The sequence below is a fragment of the Porites lutea genome, chromosome 9 (genome assembly GCF_958299795.1).
Source record: "Porites lutea chromosome 9, jaPorLute2.1, whole genome shotgun sequence".
Classification (NCBI taxonomy): Eukaryota; Metazoa; Cnidaria; class Anthozoa; order Scleractinia; family Poritidae; genus Porites; species Porites lutea.
This window is the reverse complement of record NC_133209.1, coordinates 17587647-17605682: the sequence shown is the minus strand read 5'-3', so window position 1 is coordinate 17605682 and position 18036 is coordinate 17587647. Positions and strand designations below refer to the sequence as shown.

At 38.6% G+C, this 18036-nt stretch overlaps 2 protein-coding genes across 2 annotated transcripts; one reads left to right on the top strand and one right to left on the bottom strand.

Moving 5' to 3' along the window:
- Positions 1–25: 25 nt before the first annotated feature.
- On the top strand, positions 26–11682 carry LOC140948978 (uncharacterized). Its single transcript, XM_073398234.1, has 14 exons — positions 26–124; positions 242–1182; positions 1414–1476; positions 2335–2399; positions 3164–3233; positions 4892–5025; positions 5479–5565; positions 5656–5804; positions 6302–6372; positions 6898–6956; positions 9064–9160; positions 9597–9704; positions 10968–11027; positions 11433–11682. The coding sequence occupies exons 1-14, from the start codon at positions 26–28 to the stop codon at positions 11608–11610; spliced, it is 2181 nt and encodes a 726-aa protein (XP_073254335.1). The 3' UTR covers positions 11611–11682.
- Positions 11683–12672: 990 nt separating this feature from the next.
- On the bottom strand, positions 12673–17369 carry LOC140948387 (uncharacterized). The gene is made up of 3 exons (XM_073397621.1): positions 16615–17369; positions 13557–13761; positions 12673–12932 (listed from the first exon to the last, which is right to left on the bottom strand). The coding sequence occupies exons 1-3, from the start codon at positions 16686–16688 to the stop codon at positions 12783–12785; spliced, it is 429 nt and encodes a 142-aa protein (XP_073253722.1). The 5' UTR covers positions 16689–17369; the 3' UTR covers positions 12673–12782.
- Between the last annotated feature and the right edge of the window lie 667 nt (positions 17370–18036).

Genomic DNA, 18036 nt, shown 5'->3' with positions numbered 1-18036 from the left:
GTAGCAAAGTTGTTTTCTTGAAATAATGGATTCTTTTGACGGCGATCCGGTCAGGGAAAAGTTTCTCATGATGGGAAGAAAGTTTGGCTGGTTTGATGTGTCTCTGGAAAAGAAAATTGAGGCGGTATGTAACAAACGTCAACGCTAAAATATAAAGCTTCTTGAAAATTTGAAATTTGGGAAATTCTTGCTTGTGGCAAAGCCTGCATTATTTTAATATCATTGTTTTGTCTTTTCTTAGCTTCGTAGGGAAATCAAACAGATTAAAGGATTTCCTTATAAAAATATTGAAACAGAAATGGACTTAGCTGACCACAAAGAAGAAAAAGACGTCGATGAAGAAAGCAGGCACTCTTCTAGCAGTGATGTTGTGGTTATTCCTGATGACGATGATGGCACTGATGTTGATGACAGTAATGAAGGTAGTCAACTTAATATTGATGCCAGCAGTGATAGTGTTGATAGCCGTAGCAGTGGTGGTAGTGGTAGTTTTGCCAATAATGGAGGCAATGATGTTGTTAACATCGATGAAGTCACTGACAATGTCAACAATACTGATGAAAGTGGTGATACTGAAAATGATGGTGATGATAATGATGACGATGATTGTGTCAATACTGATAACAGTGCTGGAAGTGGTAGTGATGATGGTGGATTTATCGTTGGCAGCAATGAAAGTGGAGATAATTTTGCCAATGATGATGTTGATGAGTCTGACTCTATGGCAAAGTCATGTGAATTAAATCAAGGATACCTTTCTTTTGGTGAGTGTGGCATCCAACATGTTGCTGATAACATAGGAGAAACAGATGATTGTAATCCAACAGTGGAGTTTGAGGCAGTGCACAATACAGATGGACGTAGCTTCACGGTGCACTATTATGAAGCAGGCAATGCAGAACATCTTAATAAAGAAACCACAAATGAAACAGTTTTCCATAATGAATCCCCATTTAAAGAACTGGCAGTCCACAATTACAGTGAAGATCACAGTAGTGATAATACAGCTTGTGATTATGGAGGTGATAATAACAGTAACTATGAAGGAATACAGGTAGGTATTAAGCAAAGGGATGAGAAAGATGAAAAAGACATTGAGACCTCCTCATTGGTCAAGTCCATTAACATAGATGATTGCAGTGACTCATCAACAGCAGAACTATTTTCAAGGCCAGTATCTAGGTAAGAGAATAAAATTCTTTTAGCAATATCATTCTTTCCAGCAACTATAGTTAGGGTGGTCTTATAAAAATGCCATTATTTTAACATTTAGTCTGATTCAGCAACCTGAGTTATTTTAAGCTCCTGTTGTTCTTCCTTTTTTTAAAAAAAAAAATAATAATAATAATTCAGGGCACAAAAAATTGTTTTGAATCTTATTTTGTCAATTTTTTCAACACATTTTTTCCACAGCATGACTGATGGCAGCAATAATGATGATAACAGTGTTTCTGATAGCCCTAATTTACCACTCAGGTTAGTAATAATGAAACCTTCAACCAGGTTAAACAAAAACTCTCCTCTACCATTTCCTTTATCCTGTAAATTGATAAAAACTGAGAACCCATAACTGTCAAATTACTGGAAATTGTAGCCTGTATAGGCATTTTCTATTTTGAAGATATGTGCATGGAGGCTAAGGCTTTGTTGCTTAGCCTTGTATTTTTTATTTATTATTATTATTATTTTTTGTGATTCTATACAAAAATGTGTGTCAGGGCTGCAGATAACAGTCGGTCATCAGTCATTATCGTAAATCATTTTACAGTAAGGAGAAATAAAATCTACCTCGAGTATATCTTACTTCGTGTTAAGGCGATCTCAAAGTAATGAAACAACATTGACTTTGATAATGAAGTTTTCTTTTGCCTTCGCATAGTATCTCCTCTGTTCTACCCGATATAAAGTTCAACCGTTTTTTTTTTTTTTTTTGGTGATCTCCGTCCAAAATTTGGTTTTGTCTGACCAAGATGGTATCTTAGTAGGACATCAAGTGTCAAATGAATTTAGTTAACACAAAAGTACTAATAGAGGATACTACAGTGTAGTTTACATCACCCACTAGAAACAGGACCATCATTTTAAGGCAATGCCTTTATTTCTCAGTTATTTTTTAAGACCCTGAGTATTGAGTATTGTACTGCAAGCCCCCACTCTGCAGTCGAGCACTCTGCCAACTGAGCTAATCCTGCTGCAGTCAAATAATATAATCAAAGCTACAACTACACTTTAAGATAAATTATTTTAATAGCAAGTACCTGTATTGTATCTATGAGAGTACTTAATAATTTATTATTATTTATTCCTTCTCTTTTTGAAAATTCTTATTTGTAGTTTAAGTGAAAGACTGTTCAAGAAGTACAACCCAGAGAAAAGTGAAAGTGATGATTTTGAGATGTGTAAGTGAATTTCACTTGTGTAATTTTTTTCCAACTGCATATAGTCAGTTCCCGGTTTCACCCCTCGCCCTCAGGTTTAATGTGGCTCTCATGGTACACCTTTGTTGCTGGGTATGTATGTCTTGACTTAGGGTAGTAAAAACCCGTAACTAAGAACCTGTTTTTGAGGCTAAACTTTGCCAGTTAGACCCCACTTAGACAAGACCCTAGCGGCTCGTGAAATTACGTATAACAATTTCGAAATATCGCTCGTGGTATTCATGCCAAATATCACTACAAATCATGCTATTACCTATACAAATTTGAAACAAGTTCTTATTTTCTGTTTCTAAAAAAACGCTGACTGTACAATATTGGCAAGTAAGATACGTCAACATTCAGGATCCTTTTGGACTTTAGAGACATCTCTCCAACTGCATTGTTATGGTATGCAGTTTTTACATAAGAAATGAGCTAAAAACCACTAAATATTTTTAGCTACAATTTATTAATTGTTTTCTTCAGAAAAAAAGATCCTATTTAATAACCTAAATAAAGCCTAAATTTGTGCTAATTCCCATTTGTGTAAGAACCTGATTGTTTAGGCTAACTTGGGAAAATGGAGGTTCTTTTTAATAGTCACAGGTTTTTACAGCACTGAGTCAGAAATCAATTTGTCAACAGTAACTCTTTCAAATCTAGCCTCAAAGTCTTTATGATTTCTCCATAAAGGGAACCTTAAGATAAAGAGTTCTTCCTCAAAATTTCTAATCACTTGTATTTAGTTTTGCAGAAAATGAAAACACCTAAAAGACCCAGTTTTTCTGAAGAGGAGAAAAGAGCAGATTCAAAAAGGTATTTTTTACCTTTAATTTACAAAAAAAAGGGCTAAAGGGGTGATTGATGGACAAGATAGCTGATCTTCTTAAACAAGACAAAAGATGACACAAATTCCAGTTCAGCTGATTTATCTTAATCAGAAAAGTCTTTATTTTTCTTAGACTGTTTTTTCCAATCATTGATTCCTTTCCTAGTACCATTACCACAGCTGAAATCTAAAAAATATATATAATTAATTATATTGTACTTTTTTCTGAAAGCAATTTTTATCATAAACTCGGAATGACTGATAAATTTTTCGCATGATATTCGTGTCTTTGTGAAGGGTAGACGTCTCGCCCTTTGCTTGTAACCTCCTCAACAACGTCTCTGTTTTACCCTCTTTTCCGTAAAAACTGTACTTTACCGATAACATTTTTTATTTACTGAAAATGTCCTACGGAAAACTCAGGAAATGGCTCTTCTGATACCCTAAATTTTAAAATTTTCTGGGGAAGAATGTCTCCAGAACCCCCCTAGTTTGGAGTACCTTCGGAGCTCTAACTTTTCTTTCCATGCGTACACCTTCAAAATCTCACGCCACGCCCTTGATTACCTCAATTGGCACCCAACACTTATTTCAAAACACAATTCTCCCCTTCTTACTTCTCCTGAATTTCCATCTTTTTTCCTCTCTTTCCCTCTGCCTAGGAAAAACTTGATGGGGGATACTCCCTTATATAAAACCAGAAACCAGGTCGGAATTGGCGATTTTTGTCTTTTGCAAGAACTAATTTTTGCGATTAGGCCACATTGGTTTTTCTTGCTGGGAAATAATTTTTGCGATTTTCAGAAAGTACTCAGCACCCAACATTCATAAAATTGTCGTTTTTATTGAGTACGTGCAATCAGGGTCCGAAATTGCGCCTTCCTGATCGCCAATGCGACCAAAAATTCAGTCCTGGCGACCAGAATTTCATAGCTGGTCGCCAGCTGGCGACTTGTAAAGCTGGTTGTTATTGTAGACTTTCATGTTCGGAGAAAATGATTAAGAATTGAAACCTCGAAGCTATTTGCCAACAGGTGTCTTACTTTTTGTCCTGCTGATATTTTTTTAATTTAAAAGGGAAACGAATCTTCCTGTAAATATACCTCCACAACAGCTACGATCAATACGAGTTGAACGTTTCCAAGCCGCCAAGAGGAATTTTTGAAGAAAAAAATTTGCCCTCTGGCGACCAAAAATTTATACTTGCTCACCAGTTGGCGCCCATATTAAAAAGTTAATTTCGGACCCTGGCAATAGAAATACATATTTTCAAACAATAAACCAGTATTTCGTTGTATACCGTTTTGTTTCTGAATGAAAGAGACAAGTTGTGATTGAACAGACACGTTTTCTTAGGCTGTATTTTTGTGTAGCGAATTTTAGTTAGAGAATATTTACTGTGGAGTAAATTTTTGCCGGAAAAATGTTTGCGGTAATTTTTATTTGCGGGAACGTATTTTTGCGGATCGCTGGAAAAATCGCAAAAATTAGAACCCGCAAAAATTTCGTGCCACATGGTAGGGTCAGGATTTGGAGAACCGGGGACCGACGGCACGCCCCCACCAAGGGTTCCCAGGAGTACCCCGGGGGTGGGGACTAGCTAACCTTGATTGTGATCTTTTTTTATTACACTTTTCTCGTGTAGTTTAGAGGAATTCATCGTCGATGACGATGATGAAGATCTAGAGGAAGAGGTCTTTGAGGATCCCGGTTACCAAGAGGAATTTGATTTCGGTTCAGATAAAGAAAATGATGATTGCATCGAAATTGCAACGCCAGGTAGGCTACCCTTCTTGAAAAGAATAAAACCACTAGGAACGAAAGCGAATTTAGTTCTTGACTTGTTAACAAAGTTCCTGTATAGTTCTACTTTTTGTGGTTAAATGGTGAACATGAAAAAAAAAAAAGGTCTAACTACTAGTTTTAAAGGTTATTTTTTTATGGGGATAACACTCCAACAAGCAAGTTCAGTCTTTCATCTTAGCGAATTTCAGGAGAGTCTCTATAGATTTAAATTTCTAGATTTGCGAAAGTTATTTTTCACTAAAATTTTGCGGTTTTTTTTACTTGCAACTTTCACTAAAATTTCAAGTTGTAAATTTCTAGAGCCATAGTGTCGGCCTAGCTTCTTAATAGGAAATTCTTGATTATAGAGCTTTTTTTGTAGGTTAAGTTATTCGATCTTTATCAGCATGTGAGGCAAACTGTGTTTTTGGTGTTCTTGTTTTGCAGTCACAAGTTACACTCCGTTCAAGACACCCTCCACTAATTTCTCTTGGAAAACGCCAAAATCCACTAAACCCAAAAAGGCCAATAATGGTAGAAACAGCTCACTTTTTTTGTTGTCGTTTGCTTCAAATTCTGTTCTTTAGTTTGATTTCTTGTCTTTAATACTTTTGTAAATCACAGGATTTTCGTCAAGCAGTTGTTCTCGTCCTAAAAGCGTTTTGGAAGATCTACTGACACCCTACTCCGGCGAGAAGAATTTTAAGACGAACAGAGAGCGACTTGCTAAAGATCTGTTTGAGCTGTACAACACGACGGTGTTTGAAAATCAGGTATTATTTACTAATTTAACTACGGACGGGAAGCAATGTAATCAAGGATATAACCAACTGTACATGTAGACATTTACTTTCCCTCCCTAGCTCATTGCTTGTTATTGGAAACTGGTTACTTTATTTCAAGTTTTGCACAAGAATCACGTTTCCGACAAAAAAAGCTTTGGCGATTTCTCGAATGGAATCTATTAAAGGTAGTTTTAAGTGCAAGATCTTTGAAAGTTGCTATCCGTGACGATAGAGATGTTTTTTCGTATAATCTCTGAAAATTAGTACCAATTCCCCCCCTCCCTCACCCCCACTCCCAATTCAGATGATGTTCCCTTTGGCTAAATACTCCCCGTCCGAGCACAAACACTTAAAATACTTTTGAACAGTACGCCGGGGGTGGTGGAGGGGGCAAGGAAAAGGAGGGAAAAAAGGGGTAAAAAGAAGTAGCCTTTCCAACATTTTTGACGATTGTTGTCAAAGTTCTTTTTTTCACTTTTCTACAGCTGCCATCAGATTTTCAGATCACTTGGAATAAGAAAATGCGTAGCACTGCTGGGTTCTGCTACTACAGCAGGTAAAGTTTTAGGTCCTATAGAGCGTTTTCACATGACGTCACAGCGGCCATACTGGTGTTCCACCAAGACAATCCTCTGGGAGTTGAACTCTTTTCTCATGTAAATGCTTTCTTCTGTTCCAATAAATTAGCATAGATACTGGTCACGTGAGTGAAAACGCTCAATATGAACCATTCTTAACAACGCTACGGAACGCTAAGAGCTGTTGTTTTCTTAGTTAAACGGCAAGTGCAAACCATGGTTTTTGTTTAAGCCATCCGCAGGATTTTTAACTAGTGGGTTTTTTTATAAATTTAAGAACGTGACCGTGAACTCCTAAAAACAATACTATTTTGAGTACTAAATTATCAACGTGCAAGAAAAAGAGTTTCCAGTTCTTATTTTCTCGAAGCGTACCGTGCCGACGTATCAGACAGACACCACTTTTCTATTCTATCTATTGTGTCCCTTTTTTTTGTTTATTTAGAGCTTCTGGTCAGCCACAAATGTCCAAATATTTTCTTACGTCTGTTTTATTTCTTCAGGAAGAATGGTCTTCGTATGTCCAGGATTGAGTTGGCAGACAAAGTTATTGACTCCGCAGGTACGTTGGTTTCAGCCATCTACGGTACATTATTAACCCCTAATAGAAATGCCATTACCGTGCCCTGTCCATTCAACATTTCAGTCTTGTAAGAAACTAACACCTGAAGCATTTGTATTTTCAGGTCTTAATCAGTATTAAGATATTGTTTAGGGGGGAGGGTGGGTGGTTGTGTTACGATTCAAGATGAAAGGAATTGTTAGTCGTTAATCCCGAGGGACCCAACGAAACTACAACGGCGGCGGTAACCGGAACGTCTAAAACGCTATTGGTTTTATGAGCAAAACAACAACTCTGCAAGTGCATCACGCCTCTTTGTACATTTCTTTGCAGTCCCTGCACAACTAATAATAATAATAACGTCTTTATTAAAAAGCATCCGATAAAATTACATATCTGATGTTACAGTAAAAATATATATTGATAGAAAAAAAAAAAATTACAATGATTAAGACGAATAAAAAAGATTAAATTGATTAAAAATACATATGGGGTATTTACACAGCTAGATTATATTTAAAAATTAATCTATTAAAAAAGCTATCTTTGAAACGTTCAGTGTTAATGCTGGGCCTGACAATGGATTTCCTTCGAAGGTTTGCAATACAGTCTTTGTACCTTGGGAGCAAGCTTTTTAATGGATGGTCATCGCGTTTGAGGTTATAAAAAAGGCGTATGTCGCTTTTCTCCAAAAGTTCATATATGTTGTAATTGACCGACGTATAACGCCTCTTATAGCATCTTTTTAAAAACCTTTGTATAACAGTAAGTTCGGAAACACTTGCAGCATAAACTGAAAGACCGTATAATAACTTAGGGATCAAAATGACCAAAAATTTTGAGTCAGACTGTTCACAGTCCCCATTTTTTCGTGAGATCGTTTAGATTTACCGCGTCTTACCGTCACGGCTATCTTGATTTTCAAATGTAACGTTTGGGCGGGCGTCGGGGATTATAGCTCGTGGGGGGGGGGGGGGGGAAATAGAGGGTCCCTCTATTTTTCTAGCTTCCGCCCAAACCGCCCCCGCCCCCTATGTAGTTTTGACACTCATGCAAGATGGCAGCCCGTAACGCAAAGCTCTCGATCTCGATGATCTTACGGAAAAATAGAGGACTGTGAACAGTCTAATTTTGAGTTGACGTAAAAACTGGAACGGCAAGGCGATAAATTTTACCATCTCCCCCTGAACTCGGACAAAGTCCCCTCTCTCCAGTTGCAACCACACTTCCCTACTTTCAAGTAATTGGGTGACTTGGTATAAGAGCAAAAACGTTTCAAAGGACGCGCAGTCTATTTTTCAGCGACGTTTCATTGTGCGTCGCCGTTGTCTGGTCGTAAGGTCTTTAATATCCAGGTAAATATTTAAAGGAGCTGTGTAACGAAATTCAACCAAATTAGGACATTACAAAATGCCCGTGAAATTAAGAGAAACATAAAAATAACCGCTTAAAACTTTAATGGAAGGTTAAAATGACATAACAGAAACAACAGATGCCACGGATGGGCAAATCTGAAGAAGAGTGAAACGGATTGAAATAAGGGTTTTTGAAAACTGTTCAGCCTAACAGTTTTTCAAAGTTGATCCCTGCTGCTTGCGACTTTAAAGATAATGCTCAGGAGACATATTTGTTTTTCTCGGATCTCTGATTTTGTCATTTACATGTAATTTCTTTGCTTACTTTAAGTTCCATAACGATTGAGGGCGAGTAATTGGCAAAATTAAACAAAATGAACTGGACTGCCATGACACAGCCCCTTTAACCGATGGTTTCTCATTTTCTGTTGGACAAAGCGATGTGACAATGTTCAAAGGCCGCGAATGAAATTATTTGTGCCCTCCGCCCCCTTGCCTACTTTCCAAGCCCACTGTAATAATTTTTTTTAACCGTGTTACTCTATAGCCTCCCCCGCAGACCTTTTTAGGGGAGATCGTATTTCTTCTTTGGGGAGGGAAGAAATACGATCTCCCCTAAAAACGCCTGCGGGGGAAGGCTAGTCACTCTACCGCAGCCCATAAAAATCGACAAATGTCCGGGGAGTGGGAGATGATCAGGCTTGGAATTGATTGATCTATGAGACTTCTTTTTTTGTTTTCATTTCTTTCAGATCGTTTGCGTGACACGCTGATACATGAGATGTGTCACGCTGCTTCTTGGATTATCAGTGGCGTGAAAGCTGGTCACGGTCCTGTCTGGAAAAAATGGTGAGTTTCTAATGTCGGTTTATTAACTTTTTGTGTAAGTGTGTGTGAAAAAGCACTGTTGACCGGCTAAAGGAAGTTTTGCTCTGTCAAGGTCTCCTTTTCTGACTGGACGAAAAATTGGAAAAAGTCCTCAATTAATCCTTGCGTAACTTTCTATTAGTGAACGTGGTTGTACTTTTACAAAGAGAGAAAATCTAAGATTAACAGGTGAGGACCTGGCTGTTTGTTCAAGAATAAGAGTCTGCGTGACAGGTCAACGTGACCGGCAAGTGGAGCCTTTGGCCATTCAAGACGCCATTCTGGTCCGGACATAATCCGTTGACCCGCTGGATACAGACGGATGACCTTTGACCTCAGCTCTCCCTCTCCTTTATCTTAGATGTAATTAATAATGCCTTAAATAAAGCCTTGCAATTTCCTTTCGTTACATTTGTAGGACAGCAAGAGCTAATTTTGTTCATCAAGACCTGCCGCCTATATCTCGTTGTCATAGTTACACAATTAATACCAAGTACACTTATAGATGTACCAAATGCTCAAATACGTAAGTATTCAACTCTACTACCGGCCGGCTTGTCCAATTCTTCCCATAATTGGTCATTTGAAGGTTAAATCCCTGAAAGAGGTCTCCTCTTTAGAGCGTTGGCGTTATGTAAAAGGTTTTCAAGGTTTCACGCCAGTGAAGATGTGTAGCCTGTCACTCCTTGCAGTTCCCTTTTCCCAGCAGGCGGGGACAAGCGAAGAGATTAGCACGGAAATATTGCCCCGGGGGCAGGAGCATTCACTCACTTTCTCTAGCCTATTTGTTAAAGTCCCCGCCTTTGCCTGGGTTGGGGATGAGGGGGGGGGGGGTTACACTGACTGGTGCATTACGTGTGGGACTGTGTGTGTCCAGGACGCTGTGATTGCTTATTTTATTGCCCATTAGTAGGTTGTGCTGGGGACTGGATCAAAATTCGTCCCCTCACAACAGTTTCATAATGCAGTTCGGTGCAACGCCGACCCAATCTCGTAGGAACCATGAAAAAGGGTCGATACTGCCCTTGTAACAGCACTTACAGAGAAGATTGTCTTGCGAATTAGTTCCCTGTTAACAGTTTTATGTTGCATTGTTAAGCTCATTTATTTTGTTTTGCGTTGTTTTCTTGGTCATGTCCTGTCAATAACTGCTCACATTGTGGGTAACTATTGAGGAATTGCCTGCAGTTTAGGCGTTCATGGACAGTTACTGCGTTTAGATATTTGCAGGGTCAAACAATTGATCATTTGTGTCATGGTGTATTAATAAACCTGCTCGTTTTAGACTTATTTTGCCGCTTGGTTTTAGGGCACTACATAAGTTCCATAGGCTAAGGAGCAATTTTTGGTACAAACCAGTGCGAGTACATTTTATTTTTGCGCGAAAAAGCACTTACAAGATGCTTTTTGTGAACGCCGTGAAATGGGCAGAGTAACTAAAGAGGTGCACACTCCAAGTTACAGGCTTCCATTGTCTATATGAGAGGGAGAATAAACAATGTGTCTAGTTTTTTGTTCAGCTGATTGCTGCCTGTCGTTTTCTTTTACTTTTGTCCGGTTTAAAGACACTCGCTCCTCGACGCAGCAAATCAAATGTGGTGTTCCGCAAGGTTCTATCTTAGGCTCCTCTTTTCTTTGTTCTTTATATTAACGATATTCCAAATGCTTCTACGCAAACGGAAACGCCCCTTTTTGCAGATATTCTCGCCGAGATCCCTTGCTGAAAGGTATTTTATAGCACCAAGATGTAGCAAGAATTAAACCATCATCTCTTGTTTTTGTTGATCAGGTTTGGTCGACACTCCAAGTCCGTGAACTTAGAGAAAAGCAGATGCGCGTATTGTCACGGGTACGTCCATACTTATTTTAGTCACTTCCATTAAAAAAAGGGAAGAATCTACTTTTCAGGATAAATTTACACAACGAGAACTACCGATTCATATTGTTACAACGAGTGTAGACGAAAAAATTGAATTGAACTTTACCTAAATGGAAGACCCAGTGGAACCAGGGTCTTCGTAACCAAATGACGCTTTTGTCGTTAAAAAATGACTTTGATACATACAGCCCTTCCATTACTATTGAATGAGGAAGCCTTTCGAAGCATGAAAATCGGGAAAAGATATTCGTGAAACAAGTATATGATGGCCCTTCTCGTATTCGTATGCACTTTCTGTGACGTCTTGAAAGTCATTTCTTTTGCCTTTTTGCGTTATTGCGCTTACTGTTTTCGTTCGTTTTCTCTTTTTTCCAGCCGCTTAGAACTCGTTCCTCAGTTAAAGAAGGACGGCACGCCTCAGACTCGCACACCGAGCCGCTTCGCTCTGTTCGTAAAGGAGAACTTCGCGCGCATCAAGAAAGGCAGCGAAGCTTTCTCCCACCAGGACGTCATGAGGGCATTGAGTTCCGAATTCACCAAACTAAATACATAGTGATGAAATAAGACAAAAATAATAAAGCGGCCGGTAAAAACGAAGGCGAAGGGCCTATTGCAGAGGATTCCCACATGAACCCAAGTGTTTTGCGTTCGATTTTTTTTTTAGATAGCTTTTCGCATTCAAAATGAGATGAAACATGTAAGAACAAATTCATCTTGATATGTTTGATGAATCATGATAATTTGTGAAGTTTACCGCTTCATTGGCGGGACTCTCGTAGATTGATAGTTTTTGTTCTTTAAGTCCTTTTTCGCTTATCTTCGTCCTATCCCTGACTCAGGAGAGCCTGGTCGCAGATTATCGCCGGGCGGTACTCCCATATAAAAGTGAAGGGAATGCTCGTCGTCTCGCTTTGGGATGTAAATTGCAGATTGTGGTCTCACTTAGGATGTTTGGGATGGAAATTCACTATATTTGCCCATTCAGGTATCGCTTAGTGCTGTACTTAAAGAAATTTACAAAAAATGCCCTGACACTGATCACACACAAATCTCCCTTAGGGTTCAGTTTAAGCTTGAACCACACCCACATTGGTCTCCCTCAGGGGTTTAATTTGAATTTTCCGACGATCATCCCAGTCACTTTTATATGGGAGTTTCCCCACCCGAGAGATTATCGGCATGAGGTAATCAGGTATAATAACATGGAAATTGATCCCACACAAGATTTCCACCATTTTTGATTCTCAATCTCTGAAGTAAAGCACTTAATTTGGACTGAATTTTGTTTCCAGACAAGTTTCTTCACAAAAGACTAAAAGTAAGGAAAACTAACAAGATGAAGAACAAGTTAGCATTATGTTATATGTGAGATTGTTTTATTATAATTTGTTTAGAAATATATCTATTTTCACAAAATTATTTGTATTCCCTTGCGTAATTTGTTCCATTGAAATTAAAAAAAAAATTGTTCGTGATTCAAGTTCTAGTGTTTCGTTGTCGTATAGAACTAGCATGAGCCGAGGTTCGCTGAACTCTATATGTGAAATATAATGACAAAACAACCATTGTGATGATCTTTCTATTCAATTTCCCTACGTTTAGTATCATGCAACTTATTTTCTTTTTTAAAGTCACCCTTAAAGCAGTAAACCTTAAAAGCATGCAGACTTGTCTCCACCCCGGTAAGAGAACTGGCCACGAGGTTAGATGATCATTGAGCAGTCTTTAGATCACAATTCGCTCGCTCCAGGCCCTGGCGGCATATTGTGCGCGAAAGTGACTAATTGCCTCGTCTTCTAAGGCCCCAAAACTTTGTGCTCCCAGTATAATCTGCGATTGACAAGATGGACTGCTAGCTGAAAACCTCTGCCAAACCTGCAATTATAATTTCACAGATATTATGTTGAGCCCAAAATGGACATGAGAGAACGTTGGTATGTGTACTTACGCGGCTTAACAAATTCCACACTAAAACCAAGTTTTGAAGACTGAACTTAAGGGATACATACCATGATGGGCAATATCTTTCTTTATACTTAATAATGTAATTTTTATTTCTTGTTAAGGTGCATGCTTTTGCAATGCTTTATACGTTTATGATTATACAAATAAATATCCTCGTTGTTGACAAAAAGATTCCTTTAGATTATCTAAAGTGCGGAGCCGGGTCAGCTCTGAGCGCGAGCGACCATTGCATCTACATCGTTTCGCCGAGTGGGTCGCAAAAGAAATCCTCCTTTTTCACGGCCTATTTTTTTCTCACATGTCTCATTTTTCGTCAAGGTTTGTGAAGTGACACGCCTAACAGGCGATCGGCAAAGACGCGAGAGGCGAGAACGTCAGCCCCAGATAGAACGTTCTCAATAAAAATGGAGGATTTCTCCAAAAGTCAAAGTGAGTGAATTATGCGTTGCCTTAACAAAACACTTTACTCTCCGCGCACGCCTGTCACTTAGACGAGTGGTCACGAGGAGAGCAACGACTGCATATTACTCATACCTGGAATCCACGTTCGCCGATGGCCTCTAGTTCACCTCGCAGTTGACTAAGAAGTTCTGAACGAATCTCCTCGTACTTGGAACACGAGAGCAGGAAATGTTCTACCGTAATATTTTCGTCCGTATCACAGTAGTAGCATTTGGGACTTCCTTCTCTTTCTTGACGACGAATCGTTCTCTTGTAGTCTTTAGTGTTCTGTGGTGCGCTGAGGGCGGGCAAAGGGAGGTGTTAGAAATATAGAGTTTTAGTAAAATCCAGCTAGTGGTCTATTATCAATGCTGCATTCTGATTGGTTGAGCTACTACTAGGCTATATGTTATAGCCCACTAGTAGCGAAAAGCGCCGGCTTTTTGGCGGCAAAAAAGGATTAAAGTCTAGCTTTAACTAGCTAAAGTTGTTTTGTCTCAATATTTTTGACCAACTAGTTGGTCAAAAATATCGGCCTCATGGGCTATTGACTCAGAGCCCATTCGGGCTCGAGGAATAATTGTTAAATATCTATAGCCCCTTTGATAATCATTTTAACTCGGGGAGAGTTCGCTTTAAAATTCCTACAATTATCGACAAAATTCTCATATCCTCCTTAGGTGGAAGGTGGCATATCTTGCATAAATTTGTGTTAGCAATCGTTAAAAAAATGTGAGGAAACCCTAAGGTTATGGCAATACCACAGAACTACGCCCGTCTTTTTAAACCATTCACTTGTTACAAATCATTTATGATGATGATGATGATTATATTTGTTCGGGGTAATTATAAAGTTAAGGGAACTATTTCTTAATGGCCATTTTAGTCCTCATCTGTGCTACTGTTGTCGCCGAGGGTTTCTTTTTTTTGGGGGGGAGGGGGAAATTTTTACCGACTATTTTTTTTTTTTGGCAACAAAGTTCAATCCTGAAATGTCTCGCCTCCTCATTTTGGTGTTTGTTAACGAGGGATATGTTTATTAACAGAGGTTGGATGATATTTCATAGAACTCGAGAGGGAGCTAAATGATACGAAAGATAGAATAGGTCACTGTACACAACTTTCCACATAAAGATGAATGTTATTTACCGATTTGCGCATTTGCGGTGTCTTCTTTTTGATATGCGTGCGTATGCGGCTTATTCCCTGATCAAATCAGCTCCCGAGCGCCAGTCGCCTGAGTCGCGCACGCGTTAGCAGAGGAAAATTGTGTAAGAAGTCGAACCCTTTGCCCGAGCCAATAGTGCTCGCGCATGCACTGATTGTCTAAACACAATTCTCGCGCATGCCCTGATTGTCTCACCCTGACCCAGTTGACCTGGGTGGGCGAGCCAGGGAGAAAAGTTAGCCCGGCTAGGAGGGTGGCCTAGTGGCAACTTTTCTTCATATATAAAAACGGGGCGTTGGGCGGAGCCTTCTAATCAACTACCGTGACAACACTATTGATTGTACCAGATCCGAAATATACCTCGAAAACAATAAGGAATTTCGTGTTTAAGGTTTGTCTTAATAAACACCATGCTTTTTAGCCAATTCAAATTTTTATTTATACATGCTATAGGGAAGACATGAGAATGTATGGAGTGCCGGATCTAATATAATATTTAGTCATCGTTCACATTTTCACTTCAACGGACATTTCACGCCTTGCGCGGTTCAATGATCATTGAAGTTGTCAAAACTCGTCAGTTGTTGAAAGGGCTCAAAAGGTATTTGTTAAGAAATCTAGAAGGCGTATGACCTCGTATGACAATAGTCACCAAAAATTTTTACAAAGTTACGAACCTGAGATGCTTTCTTTGTTTCTCGCGTGTTCACGAAATTGTTTGACCCGAAATACCGTGACGTGATTTTTCTAGAACCTCCTTTAGATTTAGTCAGCTTTTTTAGTAAAGAAATGACCACTTATTCTAAATCTAGCAGATTCTTGAAAACGTTCCGCCAAAGACACCTCTTCTGTCAAGCCAAAGTAACCAATATAAAGACTGAGAGTACAACCATTGAAATCTGTCTCTTCAGTCTCCTTTCTTCCTCCTCGCCCTTTGTTTTTCTCCTTTCCTTTTCGTTCGCATCTCAAACGCAAAAATTCCTCCCTTTTTTTCGCCAGGTTCTTTTTAAACGAATCGGCTAGATATATTCCCATGTATTGGAACAGAAAAATGGTCGTAAAAAAAAATTCAATAGCTGCATGAAGCACCTTCCGTCTTCGCTTTTGTCTTCTGAAGGACAATAGAAAAAGTTTTTCTAGTTGGGCTCTGTGCCACCATGGAAAAACATGTCTAAATCAATTACTGTTAGCAAAACACAGCTTGAAGAGTAATACTGATATCATAATACTGCGAAATCCAGTTGATTGTTTTAGGAAACTTGCGATCTGCTCCACTAGGTTTTCTTTTGAGAGCGAAAAGTCAAAGAAGCAATTCCAATTATGACATTTACCTTTGATCTTCATATTTGACACCGGCGATTTCTTAGTGATTCAATTAACAGAGTCACTAAAATCACAATTAAGATATCCATTGTTTAAGTTTCAAAACTGCAAATTCTGTTCTATTGTCTCCCAAATTAAAATTCAAGGTTTTTAAATCGGTGTCTGTAGCTGACCTGTGACAGCATATGGTCCTCTAATTAACAGCCGGGGGGTAATACTTCGAATTTATAGGCAAGTCTGGGAACCAGCAAAAATAAGCCAGCATGCCTTAACAACGTTTTATGACTGGATACCCGTGTCAATTTTTTCGAAATTGTAAAAGAAAATGTTCGCATAATTTCATAGTGCTGTTAAGGGCGTTTGCAAGACAGCTGATACTTAATGATCGAAAACGTTAATATGTAGACTAAAATAAACTATTTCGTTGAACAATCAAAGCCCGTGTCTTCTCTTTGGTTCGCGAGGTCAAAAGAAGGTTTAAACATCGATCTACTGTTCCGCCAAAGATTAGATAGGACCTTTAAAGAGCCTTGAAAGATTTTATAAGAATATGAATAAGTTCTCAAGTAGTGGAAACATCTTAAAAACGTTCGTGAAATTGTTTAAAACGTCCTACAAAATACAGGACTTTAAACCAGCCTGCAAGTGTTAATTGATTACCTTAAATTTTGTGCGTCAGTTTTAGAACCTTGTGAAGTTTCCATCGATGGTTTTACTGGGCTTCGCAACTTCATACTGGTGGATTTGGTTTTTATGAAGAGTACAATTTCAGCGTTTGCTTTAGTTTATTCGTTTCAGTGGCTTTATTCTGTTTTAAGTGTAATTACAGTGTCACTGGGTTATCATGCGTTTGACGCTCAATGAACCGATGCTGATTTTCTGGTGAAGGCATTCAAAAGATGCGAGCCTTTAGGAACGCTTTATGATTTTTAAAGTACTCAGAGGTAACAAAAAGCCAGAACAAGACTTTTACATCCTTGGGCCTTAATGTCAGAAATCCTCCAATTTTCCACGCATCAGAGCCTTTTCAAAGAACTTTGCATGCATGCATAAGTTTCCTTAGACACACAGGTGGTTTTAGGGAAAATAAACTGGTGAAATGAAATTTCAAAGATGACAATAGTATCCGATTTGCATTGTCTTCAATGCATGGCAATATTAGTTTCGAAACATCTTGTTCCGAGGATCGTATTTGATTTCGTTACTGAGAGCTCATTGTATGAGCCGATTCCGGGATCAGTTCATTGAACGTGAAAAAGTCAGTCTAAGGAACACTTAAGCTTAAGAAGCCGAAAAAAAATCATATCATACAAACATATGACGGGTGCAATGATAATTTGTTTTCTTGCAAATCAAATGCTCGCCATAACAACACACTTGCGCTCATTCAGACCTTCAGGTTGAGCGCTTTAAGTATTTCAATGTTACTGTTGATAGATTTTGGAAGACGGTTCATTGAAAATATAAAACTTGCCTCTCCACTAATTAAAATGAGAGGATTTACGCGTGTGTGATATTTTGAATTTCTGTGATCGCGAATAATTAGAAAACGCGTCTCGAACAGTTGTCAAAAGTCCAAATCGGAAACGTTTTAGAAGAAGCATTTACAAGGATTGAAGATAGAAACTAGACATGTTTTCCACTGAAATTATAACTGTTCCATTCAAGAAACCTTAGCTATAGAAAATAAATGAAAGTCTTTATAATCCGTATTCAAGTTTCGTAAACAAACTGAATATGTCCCTAAGATCTCACTGCGATAATGAAGAACAACAATACTACACCATAATTTTAAAATTCAATACTATTTACTTGGTGACCAATAATTCGTATCCCTTCTCTAGAAAGCCCTTATAATTCATAATCCTAACACGCAAGAAGGGCCTCTTATATTCAAGGGATCTATCACACGCGAAGAATTCAGAACAAAACAATTGATGGTTGTGTCGTACATGCAATTCGTTCCCCTGAATTCACATCCGTCACGTGACCGTGAAATACCGAGACCGCACTTCTCAAAGTACACAATGACATACTCATGACTGAATATGGATTCTCAACGCTTGACTTTGTTTGTGCTAT